The sequence below is a fragment of the Embiotoca jacksoni genome, unplaced genomic scaffold, assembly GCF_022577435.1.
Source record: "Embiotoca jacksoni isolate LCO1_2020_lvr unplaced genomic scaffold, fEmbJac1.0.p SCAF_5, whole genome shotgun sequence".
Taxonomy (NCBI): domain Eukaryota; kingdom Metazoa; phylum Chordata; class Actinopteri; family Embiotocidae; genus Embiotoca; species Embiotoca jacksoni.
Window position 1 is genome coordinate 7,304,621 of NW_027185403.1, and position 22,931 is coordinate 7,327,551.

At 43.4% G+C, this 22,931-nt stretch overlaps 2 protein-coding genes across 4 annotated transcripts; one reads left to right on the forward strand and one right to left on the reverse strand.

Moving 5' to 3' along the window:
* Nucleotides 1-5,670, forward strand: kcnk4a (potassium channel, subfamily K, member 4a). Its single transcript, XM_069170922.1, has 6 exons — nt 1-189; nt 1,624-1,741; nt 2,440-2,600; nt 3,329-3,515; nt 4,132-4,268; nt 4,358-5,670. The coding sequence occupies exons 1-6, from the start codon at nt 1-3 to the stop codon at nt 5,432-5,434; spliced, it is 1,869 nt and encodes a 622-aa protein (XP_069027023.1). The 3' UTR covers nt 5,435-5,670.
* On the reverse strand, nt 5,615-22,700 carry tgfb5 (transforming growth factor, beta 5). Of its 3 annotated transcripts, XR_011179313.1 has the most exons (9): nt 19,778-22,700; nt 18,166-18,329; nt 17,513-17,645; nt 17,299-17,409; nt 15,907-16,087; nt 15,388-15,541; nt 12,949-13,130; nt 7,309-7,337; nt 5,615-6,346 (listed from the first exon to the last, which is right to left on the reverse strand). XR_011179313.1 is itself a non-coding variant. In XM_069170924.1 (8 exons), the coding sequence occupies exons 1-7, from the start codon at nt 20,136-20,138 to the stop codon at nt 12,972-12,974; spliced, it is 1,263 nt and encodes a 420-aa protein (XP_069027025.1). In that variant the 5' UTR covers nt 20,139-22,700; the 3' UTR covers nt 5,615-7,337; nt 12,949-12,971. The 3 variants fall into 3 exon arrangements, 2 of the variants coding, with proteins under 2 accessions (XP_069027025.1, XP_069027024.1); XM_069170924.1 differs by having other exon boundaries at nt 5,615-7,337; XM_069170923.1 differs by lacking the exons at nt 5,615-6,346; nt 7,309-7,337 and having other exon boundaries at nt 10,762-13,130; nt 19,778-22,699.
* Between the last annotated feature and the right edge of the window lie 231 nt (nt 22,701-22,931).

Here is a 22,931-nt window from a genome sequence, read left to right on the forward strand (position 1 = left end):
ATGCGGTGTGCTACCCTCACCACCCTTCTGACGGGGGTCATGTTGTACCTGGGCATGGGAGCGTTTGTTTTTGTCAACCTCGAGACCTCTCAGGAGACCTCGGCACGCAATGACCTGCTGAAAACCAAGCATAACTTCCTCATTAATAACTCCTGTGTCACCGAGTTGGACTTCCACAAGCTCGTGAAGGTATCATTGAACACACTACACACAACATAATTCCACTTAAACACTCTAAACGACTGTATCAAACAGAAATATGCAATATTGCTCCTTCTGATTTAACTGTACAGACAACACAATACACATATGTCCATTAGCTTCCACACAAACAAACATACAATTGAAAAAAGTAAATGGCCCTCCAGTTCCAGTGTTTGGTTTGTCCCTTTGGGGCTACTGTAGAAACATGGTGGCCTCTGTGGCCTATGTAGACATGAAGGGCTCATTGTAAGGTAATGACAACCGAATGATTCTTTGAATACACACTAATTAAAAAAACATCATTATGAATCTTGTATTCTATTTCTGCCAGTAGATTCCCCTGAATACTTCCACAAGCTCGTGAAAGCAAACCTATCACTCAAACTAGACTTAGGCTCATTTTCATTTGAATAAGTCTGACCTTTTGGGTGACTTTTGTTGTTGTTTATTTGAGTTTTGTATTGTTGTTGACGTTTGGTATTAGTATGACTGCATATACAAACCCGAACCGTTGTGGCTTAGCCTTAGAGGGCCTCGCCCTCCGTGAACCATGTGTACTATCTTGAGCGCGGCTTGAACCCGTGTCTTCATGAGACCATTTCCAGCTCTGAAGCAGCGTGCTAGTGCCTCTCAGTCGGGTCATTTTTCGATTCTTGCTGGAGGCATGCATGTCATGTGCAAAAAATGTCATGTTGTCTAAAGTATAAAAAAAACCCTCATACTATAGCATGTAGTTGAATTTTCAGGTTCTAACAATTTCAAATTGTTGACTTTTTTTCCCCATTTCGGATGACATGCGTATGACTTTCATGACTAGTATGACTTTTTTTTTTCCTATTTCGAGACAACATGCTCAGTATGACTGCATTGTCGTCCAAAATATGAAATAAAAGTGGCCTCGAAAGGACAAAAGAAAGTCACAGCATCACAGGCACAGTGGTGGTGGAGGACTTCATTAAAGTACATGTTTCAATCACCAAAAATGGCGACTGAATTCAAAATAGCAGACTTCCTGTTGAGTTGACTTAAAGGTGCATTGGAATTTTTTTGTACGTCTAGGTGTGATACACATGTCCACCGCATTTTGTGCATGTAGGTAAATGTAGCATCTCATCTAGCCACCGGGGCATCTGCGAGCAGTTTGGCCACGCCCACTGTGGTACTAAAATACGAAATGTTTCGCCGCGAGAGACGCGTGTACCAAATTTAAGAGTTTTGGAGAGATTTTGAATATTATAAAGCCTCCAAAAATGCAGTTCTTTGCGGAGAAAAATAAGGAACGAAAAGAATAATAATTCCTTGGACAACAATTGAGCTTTCGCACCTTCGGTGCTCGGGCCCTAAATAGAAACACAACTAAAGAAAGCCAAACTGAGACTGTGAGCAGATTTTCAGTTGAATTACATCTCTCACCTGCAGAGGTTAGTGTCTGCGGTCGAGGCGGGCCTGGATGTGGGCAGCCTTCCTGCCAACTTGACCACCCGCTGGGACATGGTCTCGGCCATCTTCTTCTGTGGTACCATCATCACCACCATAGGTAGGCGGCAGGACTCATCTGGAGGGAAAACTTTCAGAATTGTCTTATAAAAATATACACCTGACACACATTGTTAAAAGATTAATAGGAGAACAAACTTTTCTCAGAGAGATGCCGTAATATTTAAGAGATCTGATTTGAATTCTGAACAAACATCAGCCTGTCATCGCCGCAACCAAATCTCTCATCTGTGAAAACATCTTTCCCGTTGGACTGTGTTCTGCAGTTATTTATTTCACTGTAGCATAAATCTGAACATATTTGTCTATTTCAAAGATATTTTGGCCCCAAATAAATCTTCAGACTCATACCAATGATCACATTGGCGGCCAAAAACTAAATTAATAACTTAAATAAGAAGTTGTAGTTGGATCCATCTAAAAATAAATAAAAAATTATAATTTTTTTTTTAATGTATTCATGATTGCCCTTCATTTTGATACAATTTTATGTCAAGAAAATATTTCTCTTAATTTTCCTTTTAATCTCTGGTCCTAGGCATGTAAATCTGTGTAACTAACTGTACGTGAATTTCTGTCTGTGTAAACCGATGACCTCTTCACAGTCCTCATGTCAGTCCAAAACACATCTCAGAAGTGGATCTCCATTAAACTGTAAATAGAAGATAATGACACAAAATTGCTCTGATAATTAAAATAACTTTATTCTTCTAATTGCATTTTTTTTTTTTTTAACAGGCTTTGGGAACCTGTCTCCTCGGACGTGCTACGGCCAGTTGTTCTGCGTGTGCTACGCCCTGGTGGGCATCCCCATGTTTGGCATCCTGCTCGCTGGAGTGGGTGACCACATGGGCACGGTGCTGCGGAGAGCTGTGGCGAAGATTGAGACCCTCTTCCTGGTGAGAATGGTCTGTCCTGCCAGGAACCGGAACCAAGACCTCAGTTGGACTTACACCTGACTGAATCACAGCTTTAAACCTGACAGCCTCGTGTCAGTGACATGATGTCACTGCCGTACAGTCAATAACTGGGTTCTGAGTGAGTTTCTGGTTAGGAACCTTGTAGAATCTACTACCTGGAAGCAAAGCTTTGCTCTTGTTTGTATGAAAGAAGAGATTCTCAGTGAAATTCTTAAAAAGGAAGGAATATTATAGAACTGCTGAATAGAGCAGCGAGAAGTGGCTCCTTAAAAGTCCCGAAAACTGTAACTGTCTCTGTGCGAGTGACAATTTCTCTAAAACCTGTATTACAGTGTAGACCTGCTGTACAGCTGTTATCAGTGCTGTCGCCGCAACCTTGTTTAGGGGCACCCTGGTAATTGTAGCCGAGGAAGAGGTCAAATTTTAGTTATTTAATTTTCTGTCTGGAAATTTCCAGACAGTCTGGATATCCGAGATGTGCCAACCTCAAGGTCACAAACGTAATTCCCTTTTTTTTTTTTATATCTTCCACTAAGTAACCTGTAACTGATAACTCTCATCTTAAAAAGACGCCAAAACATCGGTCACGTTTACATTCAACCTGAATGTTAATGATTTTTAACCTCCTTTCATTTCAACCTGTGCACTTTCTGTTTAAAATGTGTGAGTGTTGATCATTCTGCATCTGCTCTCCCTCTCTCTTGTAGAAACGTAAGGTCAGGCCCACGACTGTGCGCGTGATCTCTGCTGTTCTCTCCATCCTGATTGGCTGTCTGATCTTCCTCGCTGTGCCAACAGTCGTATTTCGGAAAGTGGAGCACTGGTCGTTCCTGGAGTCGCTCTATTTTGTGGTCATGACCCTCACCACGGTTGGCTTCGGGGACTATGTGCCAGGTACACGCACACGCACACGCACGCACACGCACACGCACACACACACACAGCAGGTGTGTCAATTTTTTTTTAAAGGTCCTTTATTTTACGCTTTTATTTGCAGTCTCGATATCTGTAAGAAGATCATTTTGCGATTCTATTGTCATTGAATAGATACAGCCTGAGATCACAAATGTGAACCTTTGGTGTCGTGTGGTGCCATATTCATACTTCACTGCAGCATACCACACATGTACACAATCACAGCTGGAGCCATAAATCGATTAATCATCATTATTGATAGTTTCAGTTCTTTTTCAAGCAAAAAAACACTCCAACATTTGATGTTTCCAGCTTCTCAAACATGACATAAGGATGATGGTAATATAAGTCTCATTATAAATTGAATATATGTGAGTTGAAGACTTGTGGAGTGTGCACAATATTTGTTTACTGTTATTTCACAGTCTGAATAATTAATCTGCAGATTGATAACTAATGAAAACAATACTTGTAGTACTGTACACAATACTGGAAGTGGCTGTGCAATCCTGGTCCAGCACGCCTCTGCATGTTTCAGATCTCTGGAACATCACGACAATAAAACCCTTTTAAAGTCCACTTTTTCTGTGTCCAGGTGGAGGTCGTGAAAATGTCATGTTCTTTAAGCCTCTGGTGTTGTTGTGGATCGTGTTTGGTCTCGCCTACTTTGCCTCCATCCTCACTATGATTGGCAACTGGCTCCGAGTGCTGTCTAAGAGGACCCGCGCAGAGGTGAGAGAAAGGCAGGAATGTAAACCCAGAGGAAGAGCTGCACTTCATGTTGTCACTCATCGCCTAATGTTTCCCTCTCTCCCTCTCAGATGGAGGAGTTGAGGGCTCACGCTACAGACTGGACGCAGAACATCCAGAACATGTCCATGGACTTTCGCATCCCAAACCCTCTGGAATTCAACGACCCTTTCCTCCTGCAGCGTCGGCGATGGAAACGCAGCGAGCGCCGACGCATCCGCCGGGGAGCCCAGGGCACTCTGGGACACTTGGCTCGAGGGGGATCTGAGAACGGACACCTGCTGAACCGCTGGGCCGGCCTCTCCAGCTCCATGAGCCAGCTGGAGGCCCATTCGTCTGTTGAGAGGGCGGTGGCCAAGTCCAGACCGCGGCTGAGTGCTGTCGGAGGGGCGACGGTCCCGAGAGCAACGCTGGGATTGAAGGTGGACCCTGCTGCGGGTCTGCAGGCGCGGGGCAGATCGTTTCCTCACCTGCTGACCCGCTCGTTCTCCCTCCCGGTGGCCCGCTCCACCTCAGAGCTGGACTCAGCAGGTGCAGCCATGCAGGAAGGATCTCTCTACGGATCTGAGTCTCCATTTGACTCCAAGTCCGATGGCTCCTGTGTCTCTTTGTCCTTCTCGGCACTCTACAAGTTCCAGCCCTGCCGCAGCATCAGCAGCATGGAGGAGGGTGGAGCTAGAGGCTCCCCGATGAACACAGCACAAGAGAAAAACAAACTGGTTCCAGTAGAGAGCTTTGAATCCGTAGCAAACAGTCGCCACAAACACTCACCTGCCCCTAGTTTCCTCTCTCGTTCCTCCCCTAATCCCCCACCCTTCCAGCCAGTCCTCCCTCCCTCCCCCCACCTCACCACCGCCTCCTCACCGGGCTGCCAGCTGCTGGCTTTCTTCGGAGAGAACCTGGCGTACATCGACGAGTCCTCAGACACGCTGAGTGACCGCGCCCAGCCGGCGGCGAGCGAAGAGAGGAGGAGACGACCGCGAAAGCCCAAGAGGAGGAGCATCAGGAGGCAGCTGTCACACAGGTGGAGCCCCGTGCAGGTGAGGAGGCCCAGCAGTGACACGCAGCCGCCATCCAATCCCCCAACACCACCTCCAGACTCGTCTCTCTCAGACCTGAACCAGACAGACTCGGCTCCTGCATTCTGACAACCACCACACTCACAGCGATATCCAGATGTGACGGAACGTAACAGTCCACATCAGAGCTGTGGGTTTACAGCAGACTTTACACTCCTGGCAGTAAGAGGACACACACTTCACGCAGATCTCACCATCATGAATGTGGCTGGTGTCCAGGATCTTTTACTATTTATGGTTAGCCTCACAAAATCATCTCACAAATTTTGTTAAAACTATGAGCTGGTTTTGAATAAACAGGTTGCTTCAACGTTGTTCCCCAAAATATATGACATGAATCTAAATAAAGAGACAAATCTTAGAATGATTCGTGCTTAACTTTAAACTGGACCACACCTGGTGGAAACACTTTCAGTGGTTTCAGGAGGCAATTAGACACGTCATTATCCAGATAACAATAAACATAATTATCAACTTTGTTGATTTTGCTTTTAGCTGCTAAGCTCAGTCGATTCTCGGCAGACATTCTCGACGCTAAATCTCAGATTAAAGCTGGTTTTGTGAGGCTAACTTCAGGGGAATGACTACGAGGTTTAAATTCAGTGTAGGGTTTCCCACAGCAGTCGGCCACTTCACTTGAAAGAAGACAACTTCTGCTAACATGAGAAAAAAAGCTCTACACTTTTGTAAAATCGAAAAACATCAAAAGGGAGAAAGAACAGGGGACATATTTTACACAGTAAATTACATATATTTAAAGTGCGTTGAGGTCTTCATGTACTAACTAAATTGATGACACTGTGCGTTAGGATCTGGGTGGCTCACCACCTCGGCTAAAAAAAAAATCCTGGGGGAAAACCCTGCGATGGGTGGAGACCCGGAACCACAACAACAGAACATCAGTCTCAAAGCACGGCAGGGCCATTATTCATCGTCAGACCTCCATGTAACGCTGTCTCACAGGTCCTGACGACTGAAAACCTGCAAGATAGAAGTCGTTTTGCGGGATAAAGAAAACTTCCCTGAAAATTCTTTCATCTGCTGGTTAATGAAACTGCTCTTCAATATTTTCAAGGGTTAAAAAGGGTCAAATAAAAACCAGCTTCGTGCTCAAAGAAAGCACACAGATGTTTGTCTGGCTATTAAAGCAAAACTAAAGTTATTTGTAAGTTTGTGGTGCGTACCAACGTTACTATCAAGTGTTCTGTCTTCAGTCACCACCGCGTGACCACTTTCCCTCTTGGCTCATACTTTTTCAATGTTTTAATATTTTTAAAGACTCCTTTGCGACATAAATAACTGTGCAGGTTTCTGTGCACACGCCTTTCATGTGCTGTTTGTCTTCAGCTGAATCTGTGAGATGCGTCATAATGTCTTGAAGTGACTCATTAAAGTGATCGTTATCAGACCTTTCCACACACACGCGTGCGCGTGCAAAGTGTCATTTGATATTAAACTGAACTCCTTGGCAGATACTTTTGTTATATAACTGACATTTTCCTTAAAGGTTCCATGTGGAGTTTTGCTATGATGCAATGTTTGTACATGTCGATTGTTCATGTGTATGCACACTAGGACATGCACTGATGCAACACACACTCCAGCCAATGATTTCACATTATTCCACTGATCAATAGATGGCAGCAACATGCCAAGAAACACGCAAATGCTCCAACAAAGACAGTGAAGACGACAGAAAGGCTAGTAAACACGGATGTAAACAATGTGGGTTGCAAACTGTACAAATGTTTTATAAGGAAGAATATGCATTCAACAAGTTTGTTAGACCTCAAGGAAACACAGAATGTGTTTTGGCGACTGACGGTGAAGAAGAAAAACTCCACAGTGTGCTTTTACACAGCACAAAGCCTGCAGTGCCTAAGCAGTGATGCTGAGTGATATAAAACCAGTTTGTACCTCTAAACTGTGCCCTTTTGTCTTACCATACAGTGCAACAATATCGAAGCAGTTCCTGAAACAAAAACAGAAGCACAATATCAAGAGAGAGAGAGATTTAAAAAAAAAAAAAAAAACAATGCTAATTTCCTGTCTCTGAACCCTGTTAAGATTAAAGTTCAGTTTATATACTGCATACAGTCTAAAAATGGCTGGTTTCCACTGTAGAGCAGCAGATTTTAAATGACCTGAACCCTAAACGTCCTGAATGAACTTTTGGTGGATTTGGGATAAACAATCAGTTCCTGCTTACTCAGGAGCAGGAACTACGACATGAGTCTATCGTGGCACTCTGCCCTTCACCATCGCCAAAATAAGTAACTGACTGAATCCACTCTGATTCAGGCTCCCACATATTTTTTCACTTGTTGACAGATTCCTGGAAGGAGAAGTAGATTGCTCAGAGTGGTGAGCTGACTATGACCTATCAGCAATATTTTCATAGTCCTGAAACTATGAAGGATGTTTTTACTGTTTCTCTAAAATTATTTTAATTCTTCTTAATATACAATTTATATGATACAGGGCACTGTTGGTAAAGAGTAAGATGCTTAAATTGAGAGCCCTTTTATCTTCAAAAAAGCCCCACCAAACGGAACAGTTAAAGTCACTAAAGTTGCGTTTCCATTACAGGAACCTTCCCCAGAGACTTGGAACCTTTTGAGGAACTCAGTTCCTCTAAGTGCATTTCGTACTTTCCAAAGTTTAGTAAACTTTGGAGGATGGCACTTGCTGCTCTGAACTTCTCTGATTGATCAAGTACTCAAAGCATTTTATTTCAAGTGCCATTATAAAAAATATTTGGCCGCAAAGCTGTTTTTTATCCTAGGTGCATATGTCCACTGAATTTAACGTGCCACACTCCAGTCCTGTATGTATGTACACATATAAGCTAGTTTGCCAACTGACTTGCCCAATCCTTGCAGATCAATTAAACTGCTGTGGAAATGCAGATAACAGTGGGATGATGGAACTTTTAAGTTCTTTTAAAAGTGTCCTCCGTTACAGTGCGAAACTTTATCACCGCTGAAAAAAATCTCGATCTATTTTCAATTGCTAACTCCCGATTTAGCCCTTTGCTAACTCAAAGGGTGATAAAATAATTCAACTGTGCGACTCTAGACTTCACAAATGTTATCATCACACCGGCGGTTCAAAGTTAGTTTGCAGGTGTTGTGACAACTTTTATTTTATTGATCTGAAGTTGTACAGCCTCGACAGTCGACACAGAGTAGGCAACGGGTGAGCTTACGGCGTAAAAACGTGTCGATAGTGTTTTTGTAATTACTCTCACTGAGAGAAGGGGGACTCAATCCCTCAATCTGAACAATGTAAATATTGGCTTGTTTTTTTATTCTGTCGAATATTTGGCTCGTCACCTTTACAAAAGTGTTTAAGTGCAACATTTTTTATAAATTGTGCTCTGAATAACAACAAATTAAAGAACTACAAGTTTACACGTCTGCTAATGTTTTTTCCCCCTAAATTTTATGTTTCTGTACGTGGATAACCCTGTTAGATAAAACCTAGATCTGTTTGTATCTTTCAAATGAAAAATTTGGATGGTTCCCAGTAAAAAGAAAAACACAATGAAACTTATTTTCTGTATCGGTGAGATGGCACATAATTAAGATAGATTTAGGTTTCATAATTTGGATGTAGATTTACTATTTTTATGAGGAAAACATACAGAGTAAAAAGTTACTCTCATTTTAAAATTTCTGAATTTTAAAGTGAGTTTTTATTGTTGATCGCTGTTTGCGGCTAAATAAATCATTTGGGCATGTTCCACCTCACCAAGTCAGTGTATAATGAACAATGTGACTTTTTACAATCACCACCAGATAGACCGAACTGTCAATAAACCAAACAATATATCACTCTTTACCTTAAATTGAATCAGCCTGCTATGCATTTATGGAAAGAGAAAACAGAAATGACGCCCTCATCTGTTAAAGAAGAGAACAGCCAGGACCCTGTGGGTTTGGCCGCCCTGTCGGGCCTCAAGTACACCTCTGGTCTCCAAGTCTGACTGCTCCAAGGATACAGCTTCAATAATGCTGCGGCCACAGATCGGTATCTTCTGTTTACTCCTGTGTCTCGTTGCCACTCTGTTGCTTGTCTAACTTTATATGTTGTGTTTATGGTGTCCTGTTGCCCCGAGAGCTGTGTTTTAATTTAACTGCTGGAAATAAATAGGAATGGCTTCAATCTAGTCGTGTCCAAACCGTAAAGGTGCAAGAGAGACGGGACCGCCTCCTGTTATTCTTAAGAAAGATTTACAGCACGTATCAAAGGCTTCTACATTCTGGTCAGTATAGGAAGGGTGGGTGAGTGTGTCAAGAACCAGGCCCATGAATCATGACATATTTTCGGCGGATATGTATGTGTGGGTACGCACACCCTCCCTTCTCAAGGTCAAAGGCACAGATGTAGTTTATGAAGAAAGAAGTGTGTGTGTGTGTGTGTGTGTATGTGTGTGTGTGTGTGTGTGTGTGTGTGTGTGTGTGTGTGTGTGAGAGCGGGGGGCGATATTCACAGCACACGTCCCTCCCAAGGACAGAGGGACCCAGTGTTGGACGGAGCAGGGCGCTCTACCGTGGGATAAGTACAGGTTGGATATAGCAAGGGGTAGTTAAGTGTAAAAGACTAACAGATGCTGGGGCTAGTTTACTCAGAGGGGAGGGAGCCGCACCACATCTCGAGCCCTGACACCCCAACACACACCCCAACACACACCCCAACACCAACACACACACACACACACACACACACACACACACACACACACACACAGAGAGTGGCTGCATTTTCAGTGCGGCTTAGCAAAACAATTTTACTGCGATGGCTGCACAACAGTTTGTATCTCTTTAAGCTATTTTAACAGCAGAAGCTGCTTGGCTACAAACTTGGCTCCTTTCAGTAAAGAAATGGGTATCATTGAATTCAACTTCACAACATTAACGGGTCAATTCACCAAAATGATGATCAAATATACACCCTGCGTAGCATTAGAGGGTTTGTAGACACTCATTTCTGAGATCTCTGCCCACATCCCAACACACAGGGTCTCTACATTTATATTTGAGCTATCCCTTACCTTAATTCTAACCTTTCCACAACATCTCTGGACCTGGTGAATCTGGCTCTGCAGTGAGCAATACTTGATTCAAGCAGCTCTGTAAAGCTGTAAATACGCACAGTGGTCGAGCATGTTAAACATGTTGACGTTAAGCACATATAATGTTTCCATTCTCTCTATTTTAGTTAGTTAACAAACATTAGCCTGTTAGCAGCTGCCACTAACCAAGCAGCAATCAACTGTGACGTCACCCAATGATTTGTGAACTGCCCCTTTGAAGTTCAAGTTTCACATTTTGGCCCTTACCATCTTGAGTATTTGAAGCGGTTTGGAGCCAGAAGTAACCATATTTGGACGAGCTGGGGGGAGCGAGCGGTGATTGGCAACCCCAGGACACTACGCCCGCCCTCCTATAGCGGAAACCTGACTGCACCGCAGGCCTGTCAATCAAACAGACAAGCCCCCAAACATATTGCTTTTTGAAGCCTAATATCTAATTATTGATGGCATTTTTTTTTTCAGATAGAACTTCAGGAAACTAAAAAGGAGGACTGACTTTCACGAATGACACCAAAATGACTTGAGGAAAAAATGGAAAAAAAATTAGCTTAACAACAAACCATGAACTCTGGGCTGTGAATACCACAAGAGGGTGGCGTTCATACATTCTGGTGTACAAAGTAAATACGACCCCAATGAATGCAGCATTAAACCAACATAAGGACTTAAGAGTTAATTGAATACATTCTGAAAACAGGCATTCAAAAATATTCCTCATGATGAGGAGTTTGGACTTTTTTTTCAATTACTGCATTGTTACTCAGATATCTAAAAGTCTGGGCAGCGTGGCCACAAATCAACAGGGTTTGTGTTGTTGTTGTTATTTGGGTAAATCAATCCTTTGATCTACCCTGCACACTCATTTAGAACAGCAGTTACATAAAGTGTTGACCAGAATAATGTTCGAGGTATCCAGTTACACAATGTTATTGCCAGCAAATTCAAAATGAATATTTCCTGTGGTCGTGGCAAAACTCCAGTAGATGCGTGAAAACCACTTGCCCGTTTAATACGTCTATAACTGGATGTTGTTGTGACAACTGAGTATTTGTCGCTTCGTATTTAACTAAAACTTTATTGTCAACCAGAGTTTCAACAAACACACACATAAAAAAAACCACAAAAAAAACCCCACACATCTCACTTTTTAGCAGGGTCACAGAGAGAACATCTGCAGATGTTTTTCAGACACAATGACAAAAAAAAATTCACAATAAAACCGGGGCAATGATTTCTGTGCTATCATGCATGACCTCACCAACCACACACACACACACACACACACACACGCACACACACACACACACACACACACACACACACACACACACACACACAGTTGCTCTCTGTCTCCCTCTCACACAAACCACTGGCATACCAGAGAGCCTATATTTAAAATGAGCCCTTGGGATGTTTTTTATTTTCAGCATTTAGACATTCTATCAAACGTGGTCAATGTGGATACTTGGGTGTAGAGAGAGAGAGACTCAGAGTGAACCAGTGAGGCTGATGGTAAACATGGGTATGACAAAATATACCCACAGCAGAGGATCAACAATGAGTCAACAACTTTTTACAATAAGATAATGAATGCACGTCGAGAAAACGAGCACGCGAGTGTGATTATGGAATGTTTGAGCCAGACCCAAATAGTTACAAATTTGCTAAGGCTGCAAAATACCACCTTCCAAACTTGTAGCCGTTCCAAATGCAGCCCTATCGTCCCACGTCTCATTTTCAAAGCCTCTCTTTTCTCCCTCTCTCCTCCCACCACAAATCCCAGAACCTCCAGCAACAGAGAGTGAGAGAGAGAGACAGAGGAGATGAGGGGAGAATTTAAATCTGGCGTTCCGTGAGTGGTCGGGTCGGTGTCTGGAAATCTTTCACATCCTGTTTACGCCGGGCAGATTTGAGCCCGGGACCGCAGAGAGCTGGCAGGGCCTGTGCCTGGACACAGCTCCTCTCTCTCTTTTCTATCTGTTCCCTTCCTCCTTCGCCTAAAGATCTCAGTCTGCAAACCTTTCCACGCCGCCCCCTTCCTATCAACACCGTCAGACCTAAAGCAAACAGGGGCACGTCTGGCTCGCTCCGCTGCCCACGGCCGCAGGAATACGACGGAGGTGGAATCAAAATCCTGATAAAAAAGAATCCTTTTTTCTGCAGCAGGCGGACCAAGCATGGCCAAATCACACAACACCTCCTTTTAATTCTCATATCCAAGTACAGGTTTAATAGAGCTATGGTGTCATATTTACAACAGAAGGTTCCAGAGAGTGAAGTCAAACGATGGGAGCCTGTTAGTGATGGCAGCAAAATCCTGATATGCGAGTCAGGTAGCATAAAAAATAACATCTAAAGAGTCTGCTAAAGGTGATCAGACGGCAAAGCTTAATGATCAGAGGATCCATCTGTCCTTTTTTTTTTTCCATAAGAGAGAACCAGTTTGTAGTTTTAGTCCTGTCATCTTTCTCTCAGTCTCCCTCACCTCTTCGTCTGGGCTCGTCTTCCTCAGCGGCACTTGCAGGATTTGACGACCATATTGGAGAGCTGCTCAACACGTGGTGTGCGGCCTATGAAGTACATGATGGTGAGGGGCTCCAGGTCCTGAGGAACACAGCAGGGTGTGGCGGAGGCCTCGGGGTTCAGCTTGTTGTACAGGGGCAGGATCTGACCAGGGAGCACAGACCAAGACACGTTAAAAACTCATAAAGTATATTTTCTCAACCAGTCTATCAGTTTGAACGATGAGGTCCTGCATCAACACAACGTTTTGCGCAAGTTTGAGCAGTTTTGGTTATTAAACGTACAAATTGTGGGTTTCTTTCTTTCTCATTGTCAGTCATAGGATTGAGCTGGAAACATCATCTGAGTTACAAAGAATAAACAGCATACGTGTAACTATGTGTACAACACAGAGGACTATGTGTGTGTATGTGTGTGTGTGTGTGTGATTGTGCACACATTTGCCTCTCAGGTTTATCGACAGAAGCTGCTGGACTCATAAAAAGGAAGATAAGTGTTGTGTCAACAGTCCGAGCTGAGGCTATTAATCCAAGCAGAACAAGAGCCCAGACTCCACTCCTACAAGCACCGCAGACGCAGCGATGCGGCACACAGAGGAGGATGAAGTTCAGTATCCATTAAACTAAAGGTGGCCATCTCATTAACAGAGGGAGTCAGCACACTGACAGCATGGACAGCTTTAAAATTCATCAGCACCAAGGAGACGGAGTACGTCGCCTGAGATATGACATCATGCAGGAAAGAGGTTTGCAGTGTTGATATGTTGCATTGTGTTAATATACAGATTAAAGCTCCTTTTCTCAAATTCACAACACCAGCCATTAAAAACGCCATCGTAAAAATTGGTGTTTACATATGCTGTATATACAGTATATGTATAAAGAATATTGGCCGATGTTTCAATATATCCGATTTTTTTTAACTCCCTAATATCGGTAACACCCCCAAAAATCTGGTATTGGTCGGGCTCTAATTAGCACCCAGAGCAGTCCAATTTAGGGCTGTTAATTTTCTCTATCAAATTATATTGGCCTACGTTTTATTTATAAAAGAGCAGGATATTCTCTCCTGATGATGCTCATGTACTGTTAGTGTGTCCTACGTCACTGACTTTGAGTGCCAGTCAAGAATAGCGATCGAGGCAGCGGCACACTGGCAAGAAAAAACGTAGAGAAAATTGGCGAGATTACTGTTTTTGACAATAATTTCTGCAAAATAATAAACTATTATTACACAGATAAAAGAGTTGTGCTTTAAATATTTGCAGCCCATATTTTTTGGCCCTTAATGGGAAAGAATTTGGACACCTCTGCTATTACCTCTATCTTTCAGCATCTCTTTCTTTCTCTTTCAAACAGTTCAACATCTCCAACAATAGCTGCCAAACTCCACTGAACTAAAACCACATTTTGAACTGGAGCAAAATGCCTCATTTAAAAAAATGTAGGTGTTACATAAATGAGACATTCCGACATGTTAGAATGACGCACATGAAGTATGGACACGTAAAAGCTAAAGGTTCTGGAAGAGTGCGTGAAGCTGCAGGCGGAGCAATGAGCTGAACGAGACGAGGTGTTTTGCATGAAGCTATATGTTCTGTAGTAAATAGGCTTCTGTGAGGTGGCAGCCCATTTATGACACTGGGGTTAACCGATCTTAGCTAACCGTGGTGTGTAGTCACCACAAACAATGCACATGAAGCTCATTTCAGGGAAATCGTTACCCGCATTTCAAACTTTCTGTGCATTAAAGCCAGGCTGAGAGTTGATTGGAGTTTGGTCCAAACCAGAGTGTTTTACCAGAGAGTCAGAGGAGCTACTGTGATTTTTCTGCTTATATAATTTGTCTGTCTCTGCACTGACAGGCCTGTCACTGTTTCCACTCAAATGATTCAGCACATAAGGTCAGAAGAAAATATAATGTGGAAAAAAGAACATATTAGTCTTTGCTTGAACCTTGCTAGAGGGAAGTCGGCGTTATTACTCTCAGTTGTGGTCTGATGCACTTGGAGAAGCTGTAGGAAGTCAAAAAATGAGCTGCTAATATCAAGGAACTTGTGTCTGGACTCGGCCACACATAAGGCTGCGATATTGTCTTAAATATTTTTAAGTTAGTGACAGCACACTGGCTACAAGACCAAAGCAGCACTTGATTTAACACCTTTCTTTAACAAGCAAAAGTCAAACTTCTCAAGTGTTAATAGCCGACTAAACACAATAAGTCATATTTTAAATAAAACAGTCTTTTGTGGCAACAGTTTGATATATATCAGGAACTTTCCGATCAAAGAATAATTAATCGGACCAAGTGTTTGATGTACATTTTCACTGGTTGGGTTTAAGATTCAGCAGAGACCTGGTTATACGTCACCTCACAGAAATAGATGACCCCTGAAACTCACCATGTTGTAGTGGTTGTTGGCACTCCAGAGGTACGGACAGTTGCCGGCACAGAAATTGGCTTTGTAACCTTTTGGCTCGTGGATCCACTTCCAGTTGAGGTCGCGTCTGAAGTCGATGTAGAGCGAGCGCAGGCAGCAGCCGTGGTCTGAGCCGCTGGGACACAGAGACAGACACACCACACGCATTTCAACTCTCACCCTGCACCTCAACGTCCAAAGACACAAACCAAATGTCGGGTCACGGGAAAATTACCACAGGTCACCGGTGAAGAACCAGCCATCAAAAGGTAATGACTATGCAAGGCTACCAGAGTTTTCCCCTGCAGCGTGAGGTAGTCTAAATAAAACGCAGTCGATAAACACAATGTCAGTACTGTTAGTTTTGCTGCACAATAGCCTGCAAAGTGGGTCAGGAGAATTTTTTTTAATTTCAGAATTATGAAACTACAAATCCCAGAGGAGTGTCGCTGCTGTCAGTCAATCACACAAAACCGCGCGAGTGGCTGGTCGGCGGCCTACCGGGAGCAGGTTGTGGTGTCTGTGGCGGCCGCCCTCTTCTTGCGGTTCTTCTTGGCCGGGTTGTCCACTCTGTCGCTGGGCAGCAGGGTGAGGATGAGGTGGGGCGTCTTGGTACTGAAGTCCGCCTGGCCTTTAACCTGACCGGGCTTTCTCATCCGACGAAGCCGCTCATCGTCCACACCTACAGAGAGCAGGGTGACAGTTTGTGAAGTGGTTCTTGTCACAGGATAAATAAGTCACAAACTGATTAACAAGAAAGGACATCAGAAAAAAAAAAACATACTCTGCAGCACAAATGATGTGTATTTTTTCAGCTCCTTCTCTAATCTTCATTGTTTTTGTGGCAAAATACAAGATCGTTTTCTCTTTAGAGTTGTAAAAACTACTCCAAGGAAACAATCTGCTACGGAAAGTGCTCACAACTGAACATTTGTGCATTCTTTGTCGGGTTTGTGGGCGGACATTACTTCATTTTAAAGGGTCACCAGCCAAAAAAGTTGACAACTGTTAAGTGGTAGCTTTGATTTATTTGTCTTTGCACAATTTAAAATCCAGAAAAATGTAGTAGTTCATATTGAGTATTAACTTTTCGTGTTTTTCTGAGATAATTTTGTTCTACGAGTTTTCAACACTGCTGAACAAATATGAAATAATGTGATACAGATGTTTCCGAGACCAGGAATGGTGGCCTGACTTCATGTTTTTTTCTGGCTCTACGGGAGCTCAAAACAAGCCCCCGCTTGTCTTACATCAGAGTCACAAGTGTGAAAAACCCCAGACTTGGCTCAGCGGAGTGTAAATCTTGAGGAAAGTGTCATAATTTGGGGGCATAAATGAAGCAACGCAGGCAGACTGGTATTCAATAATATCACAGAGTGGGTAAGAACAGTTTCTCCATTATTCCTGCATGATAGTGTGTAAGTGACTCATTAATCATGTTGGTGGAGCCACACAGAACACACCCCACTTCATGCTCACATCTCGTGACCTGCAGGATCGTTGCTGTGATAGCAAATCTCCCACTTTTTCCATCTGTTAAGTGTGCATTTCTCATCTTAATGGCCTCTGGGATAAAACTGAAGTTTGACATCATGTTTTAGTTCTTCAAATCGCTGCCCCACTGGCATCTACATAGAGTGGCAGCAGTCATCAGAAAAGACTAAAATTCTCATGATCAGGCTGAATTAAAATGTAGGTCTTTCACTAAATGTCTATGAAGCGAAACAGGCTGTCTTCCTGGCCTAGAATATTTCTGTAAGAGGTGCATTTAGTAAAAATGAGTCACAGCCTTTAGAAAGCTGAACTAATCATCCATTCTGCACATAACTGTAAGAGTAACAAGATTTTGTTAATCACAATATGCAGTGAAAAAACTAAAGAACTGTCACAAACCAGCAAACAGGGCCTCCAGCTCCTCACTTTTGTTGGGAACGATGTTGTTGGTGGATGGGACGAAGGTGCAGCAGGGACAGTGGACGCCCAGTTTCAGGCCCAGATTATTCTCTGAAGTAGACAGCAGAAAAAAGGGACATGTGTGGGGATGAACTATACAAACAATGTTGAACAGATCACGACGGGGAAAAGGCTTGTCGGGGCTGAAGCTGACCTGGATCTGACACCCAGTCCTTGACGGTTTCGGTGACCTCCACAGAGATCCAGGCTCCTTTAGTCCTCAGCTGAACTGTGCGGGAGTCGATATAACGTTGAGTGGAGGTGCTCTCTTTGTCTGGTTTTAGAAACTGACCCAACAAACACAGAGCAGGACAGTGACGGAGCTGACGCAGACATACACGTTTACTTTTTTTTACCTGTAAATATCAGTTCACCTTCTCAATCCCTACATAAAGAACACATATTTTTGTTACCTGAATAATAGATGATCTCCAAACCTGTCATCAGGCCTGTAAATTATGACGGCCCACTTTTGCACAGCTAGTATTTTCTGTGAGTGAGAAAAGTCTCCCTGAGGCCAAAATATAAATGGCTTAATTGGGGGAAGATTTAGTGTCATAATAGTCTAGTTGACCTGCAGCCAAAAATGCAGGGAAACTCTTGGGTCTGCTTCTTTCAAGATAAGATGAGACAAATGTGGCCTGAAGTGATTTTAAGAAGCTCGGATTCAGTGTCTCCTTCAAAATAAAAGACAGATCAATCTGTCTCCCACTGAGGTTGACGGTTACACTCTGGTTTGGTTGTTCTGCTGGTTTCAAAGCAGTAAACAGGTGTTTCATGGCGACTTGGTGTCACTCTGCTGGTTACCTGGTAGATCTCCACTCTCTGCTCTGAGGCCCGGGCCTGCGGGTTGGGAGCTCTGAAGATCCTGAACTCAGCCTTGACCAGGGTGCTGTTGGTCAGGTCGACTCCGCTGACATCAAATTGGACCACTCTGTAATGGGGGTTGGGTGCTGCTGGCTGCACCACATCTGGACAGAGAAAACAAAGCTCCAACAACATGTCGTGTCTTCAGACAATGTTGTATTTATGCTATTGGTTAAAACAGCACTGAGGGACTGATGCATTGTCTCGGACATAATTAAACTGCTGATGAGCGTCTTGAAACTAAATTATAGGTTTGTCCACAGTGACTAAATGTATCGGGTCTTATGTTTAATAAAAGGGTGATTGTTGTGTTCATGGGTTTCACCTACCACCTAGTTATTATCTTCCATGTAGCATCCAGCACCATTAATCTGAAAATCTTACAAATAAGGTTCATCAACACCACGTTTTTTTCTCTTAACATGAAATCTGGCTGCTGCCAAACACAGCTGGCAGTTTGACTATATAAAGCTGCTCTGACCCACTCAGAGAACGGAGTGCCTTGCTCGACGGCACGTCAATGGTAGTTTTTTACAGTTTTACTTGGGTGGAGCTGGGCAGTGGCTCACAGAAGTATCTCTAGTTAAAAGATCAAATAACAAGCAAACTTTTTATTGAAAAATATTCAAGTAGTTGGACTAGAGTTAAAAGCTCATTTTTAGAAAATTCTCAACCTCAGAAAGAAATATTGTACTTTTTACTCCCCTTACTGACAACTCTGAATAGTAGTGCTCTTATCAAGAAATATATATACATGTAGTATCTTCTTTAGAGCAGAATAATTATAAAGTCTTTGTGAATGTATTTGTGAACGTATCTCCTTCTTTGGACATCCACAACTGTATGCCGATGTACAGAGAAATTAGAAAAAAAATACAGTAAAATGCAGTTATAATTTGTTTTATAGTGAGTTACAGTTTATTATTTGACAAATAATGTAAACGAACAAACATAATGTCGGTCTAGCTCCTCATCCTACATTATAGTATGTATTTTGTTATATATGTATCTGCTAATAAATGCTAAACGGGGACCTACTGTATAAACTATAGTACGTTTCAACAGACTGAAATGCCGAACCAGGTATAGAGCAGTCAGAAGCAGCAGATCCATTAAATTGGTGATTATTAAACTAGTTCTGTGTTTAACTTTTAACATGTCAATGTAGCTACTGCAGTGCTGCACCTTTGTAAAGGGTGATGTTTACATATTGATTGTTTGACTTTAGTAGGGTCTGAATAAGATCAGCTAGAGCTGATTATGGTGAAGCCTCTTCCCTCACTTTACAGGGAGGATGATGCAACGTTTAATTTATAATTTACAGTTGATATCTGTTATGATTAGGCAAAATGTTGGAACACCTATTTTTTTTTTTTTTTTTTACCTATTTAGTCTTTAAAACAAACTATTAAAACTCACAACTAAAGGACGTCAAGGCCAGTGATTAAGATCAAGAAACCACGGACACCATTAGGCCTATATAACTTCTTCAGAGACCCCTGAGGACCCCGTGCCACACATCGAGAACCCTTGTCATACATCACAGACTCACTCGTGTCGGTGCGGAGGGGCTGCATGTCAATCCTCTGTACTTCTTTGGCGTAATAGTCCTCCTCGCTGCTCTCGCGCTCGCACGCGGACTCGGCCAGACGCGCGCGCTCCTTCAGCAGCTCCCGCGTGCTGTTGTAGAGCAACATGACCTCCGGGGGCACCGTGCCGGACGGCGGGTCCTCGTCCTCGTCGTCCGGCGGGTTGCGGATACGCAGCTTGCTGAGGATCTGACCGCGAACCGCCTCGATGCGCCGAGACTTCTGCGCGTCCAGGTTTATGGACTGGCACGTGTTGAACCCCTCCACCAGCAACACACCGGAGAACCGGAGCAGCAGCAGCAGCGAGAGACGGGGGAGCCACATTGTCCGCTGAGGAACAGAGATCACCGGGGTGGGCTGTCGCAAGCTGCGTCTCCGAACCGAGCGCGAGGAAATGTGTGCGTAAAACCGAGCGTTAAACCAGCAACTCTGAAACTTGGGCTGAAAAGACTTGTTTAACGAACCCAAATATCCACTTCTAATAGGTTATTTTGGTCGAAGCCACTTCATGTGGAAGAGGAAAACCACACCGGCTGACTTCACTTCTTCTATGGTAAATTCACAACATTTTCATCCATGCGCCCGCCTGTTTTTACGCCATACACACAACGACGCATTGTCACCACGTCTTCAGACTCTACATTTAAATTACTAAATGTAAATAGGTTACATTTAATGATAAAAAAAACAAATCAGAACTAGAAAATGCTTGTACAACACACTCCGACCAAACTCCAATGTAAACCCCTTAAATTTAATGATTGGAAATTAGGCTTCAGTTCCAGTCTGATGCGCTCAGAGCTCTGGTGTCCCGTGCCGGTGGGAGCGCGCTCTCTGCGTGTAAAGGTGAAGATATTTAACAACAGTCTGACCAAAAAGTTAAGAGTTTTATCCGTCTCCGTTTTCCGTTGTCCATCCTCGGATAATTAAATAGCTTTTAGGAGCTCAGAGTCCTCACAGGAGCTCAGCCCATGTCGCAAATCCTCCAAACCAAAACCTGAGCGGCGCACTTTATCTGAGGCAGCGCGGCTCCCGAGCTTTCACCTCCAAAAGACCCAGCAGTGGAGCAAAAAATCGGCCCATATCCTCTTCCACAAAATCTAGTTACAGCTTAAAAAAAACAAAAAACCAATGAGGTCCTCCCATTCCCTGTTAAAGGTAAACAGAAAGTAGCTTGCTCTAAAACTTTGAAAAAAAAAAAGAAAAAAAAAAAAGATTTATGTTGGAAAAACCACGGTGGGCCTGTTAATCCCCCCTCACATAAACATCAAAACACGGAAAAAAAAAAAGTCCGCCGACATAAAAAGACGTGACGCAGAAAACCATATGAAAGAAGTCCTTGTGCAGTGAATATTTAAAACGAGTCTTTACAGTGTGTTACAGATCCCTGGTCTAAATGAGCTCCGGTCTGATGTATGCAGGTCAGAAAGCTCTGCTGCAAACACGGAGACCTGCTGCATGATGTGCCTCCATTATTCTGCAGATCCTCTGTGAGAATGGCACGGAGCTCCAGACAGAGAGAGTCTGGAGGGAGGGAGGAAGGGAGGAGGTGGAGGAGGAGGTGGTGGTGGTGGTGGGGCGGGATGCCACCAGAGCGAAGGCATGTGTGTGATTATGTAGGCAAAAGCCATCTTCCTCTCACCAGAAGAGGCACACACACATAGCTGCACATTTTGCAATTATTGTCTCCACAAAAATGCCTGCACCGCCCTCTCCCCGCAGGTAAAACGTCTCCATCGAGGCTTTGCCAGGGTTGAAGGGAGTAGTTCAGCATATTTAGGGCAGCAGCTTAAACGCTGGCCGTCAAAACAAGTGTAAACAAAATACCTGTGTCAGTGTCAAACCATATTCCGTGACCTGCCGTAAAGCGTGACCACAGGGCTTTTCACAGCGGGTGTTAAAAGCAGTGTAAGAAGGGCCAAATACCTGACAGTAGTCATTTAGATGCTGCATATATTTTGGTTCCATATCAAGGTGCAGTAAATTGACAGTTGTGATTCTTCACTCCAATGTGCTTCTGTTAATGTCCGAAGTTGAGAAACGCCAGGGTTTCTCCAACAGATGTCCTGACCCCACTGTGCCTTTAAACTGAGCAGTAATTTGCAATATTGCAGTTTTTACAGACACGTTTTTAGGCTGGACCCGTTGCCTGGCAACCAGATGAGATATGAGATCCCGGGAAGTTTTGGCCAAGAAATAGTCCGACCACAATACTGTATGTAAAGGTCCGAGACACAGCTCCCCGCAAAACTAGTAATAGTGGCGAGGGGCACTAATTAAATGAGCTACCGCGTGTTAATTAGAGTTCCTGATAGTTGAACTTTTGTTAGCTGTGGATCGAGGCACTGGAGCTTTTTGCTGAACTAATCTGAGCTAAGAGACTGTCAGTTTAGTTAGCTTCATATTTACAGTAAGATGAGAGTGGTATCTATCACTACCAAAAGGTAAATGAGACATCAAGGGGATAAAACTGAACCCTGAGAAATAACGCATATTAGTCCATTTTAACCTTTAAGGCAGCTTCAATCTGGACCTCAATGCCATTTCCTTCCAGCTTCGACTCCTCCCTGCTGACAGTTAAAGGCTCGTCCTAATTTTATTAAAATCCCTCCAAAGACAGGCCGTCCCTTTTTTTTTTAAAAATCTTTATCTTTTCAAGCTTTCAATCTGGCTCCTTTCTTTTCTCTCTGTTCCTTTTCGGTCTCATTGTTAATTACAGCTCAGAAGTTGCAGAGGGCTGTTAATCTGTCAGGGGTGGCTTTTATTGCTGCTCTGCTGCCATCCCATTATACCGTTATTATAGTTGCGGGTGCAGGCCTGTAATTGCTGTAAGTACAAGGGAAAGGTAGGAGAGACTCAGGCTGCCTGGAGGCTTCTGGTCAGGGCAGCCCCCCCCCCCCCCCCTCCTCTCCCCTCTTCATCATCTGTCCTGGCAAAGGTTTCTATAGAAATGATAACACGCCTGCACACAAACACACTCCTGCTCCAACTTGATTGTAGCTGCTTCATCTCAGCGAGAAAATGATTGGAAAAAGACACTTCATTTGTCAACATGTACCTAAAATCTTTCTGTCAGTAAACTTACAAAAGACCAGACACACGGTGGGGCGTCTCAGA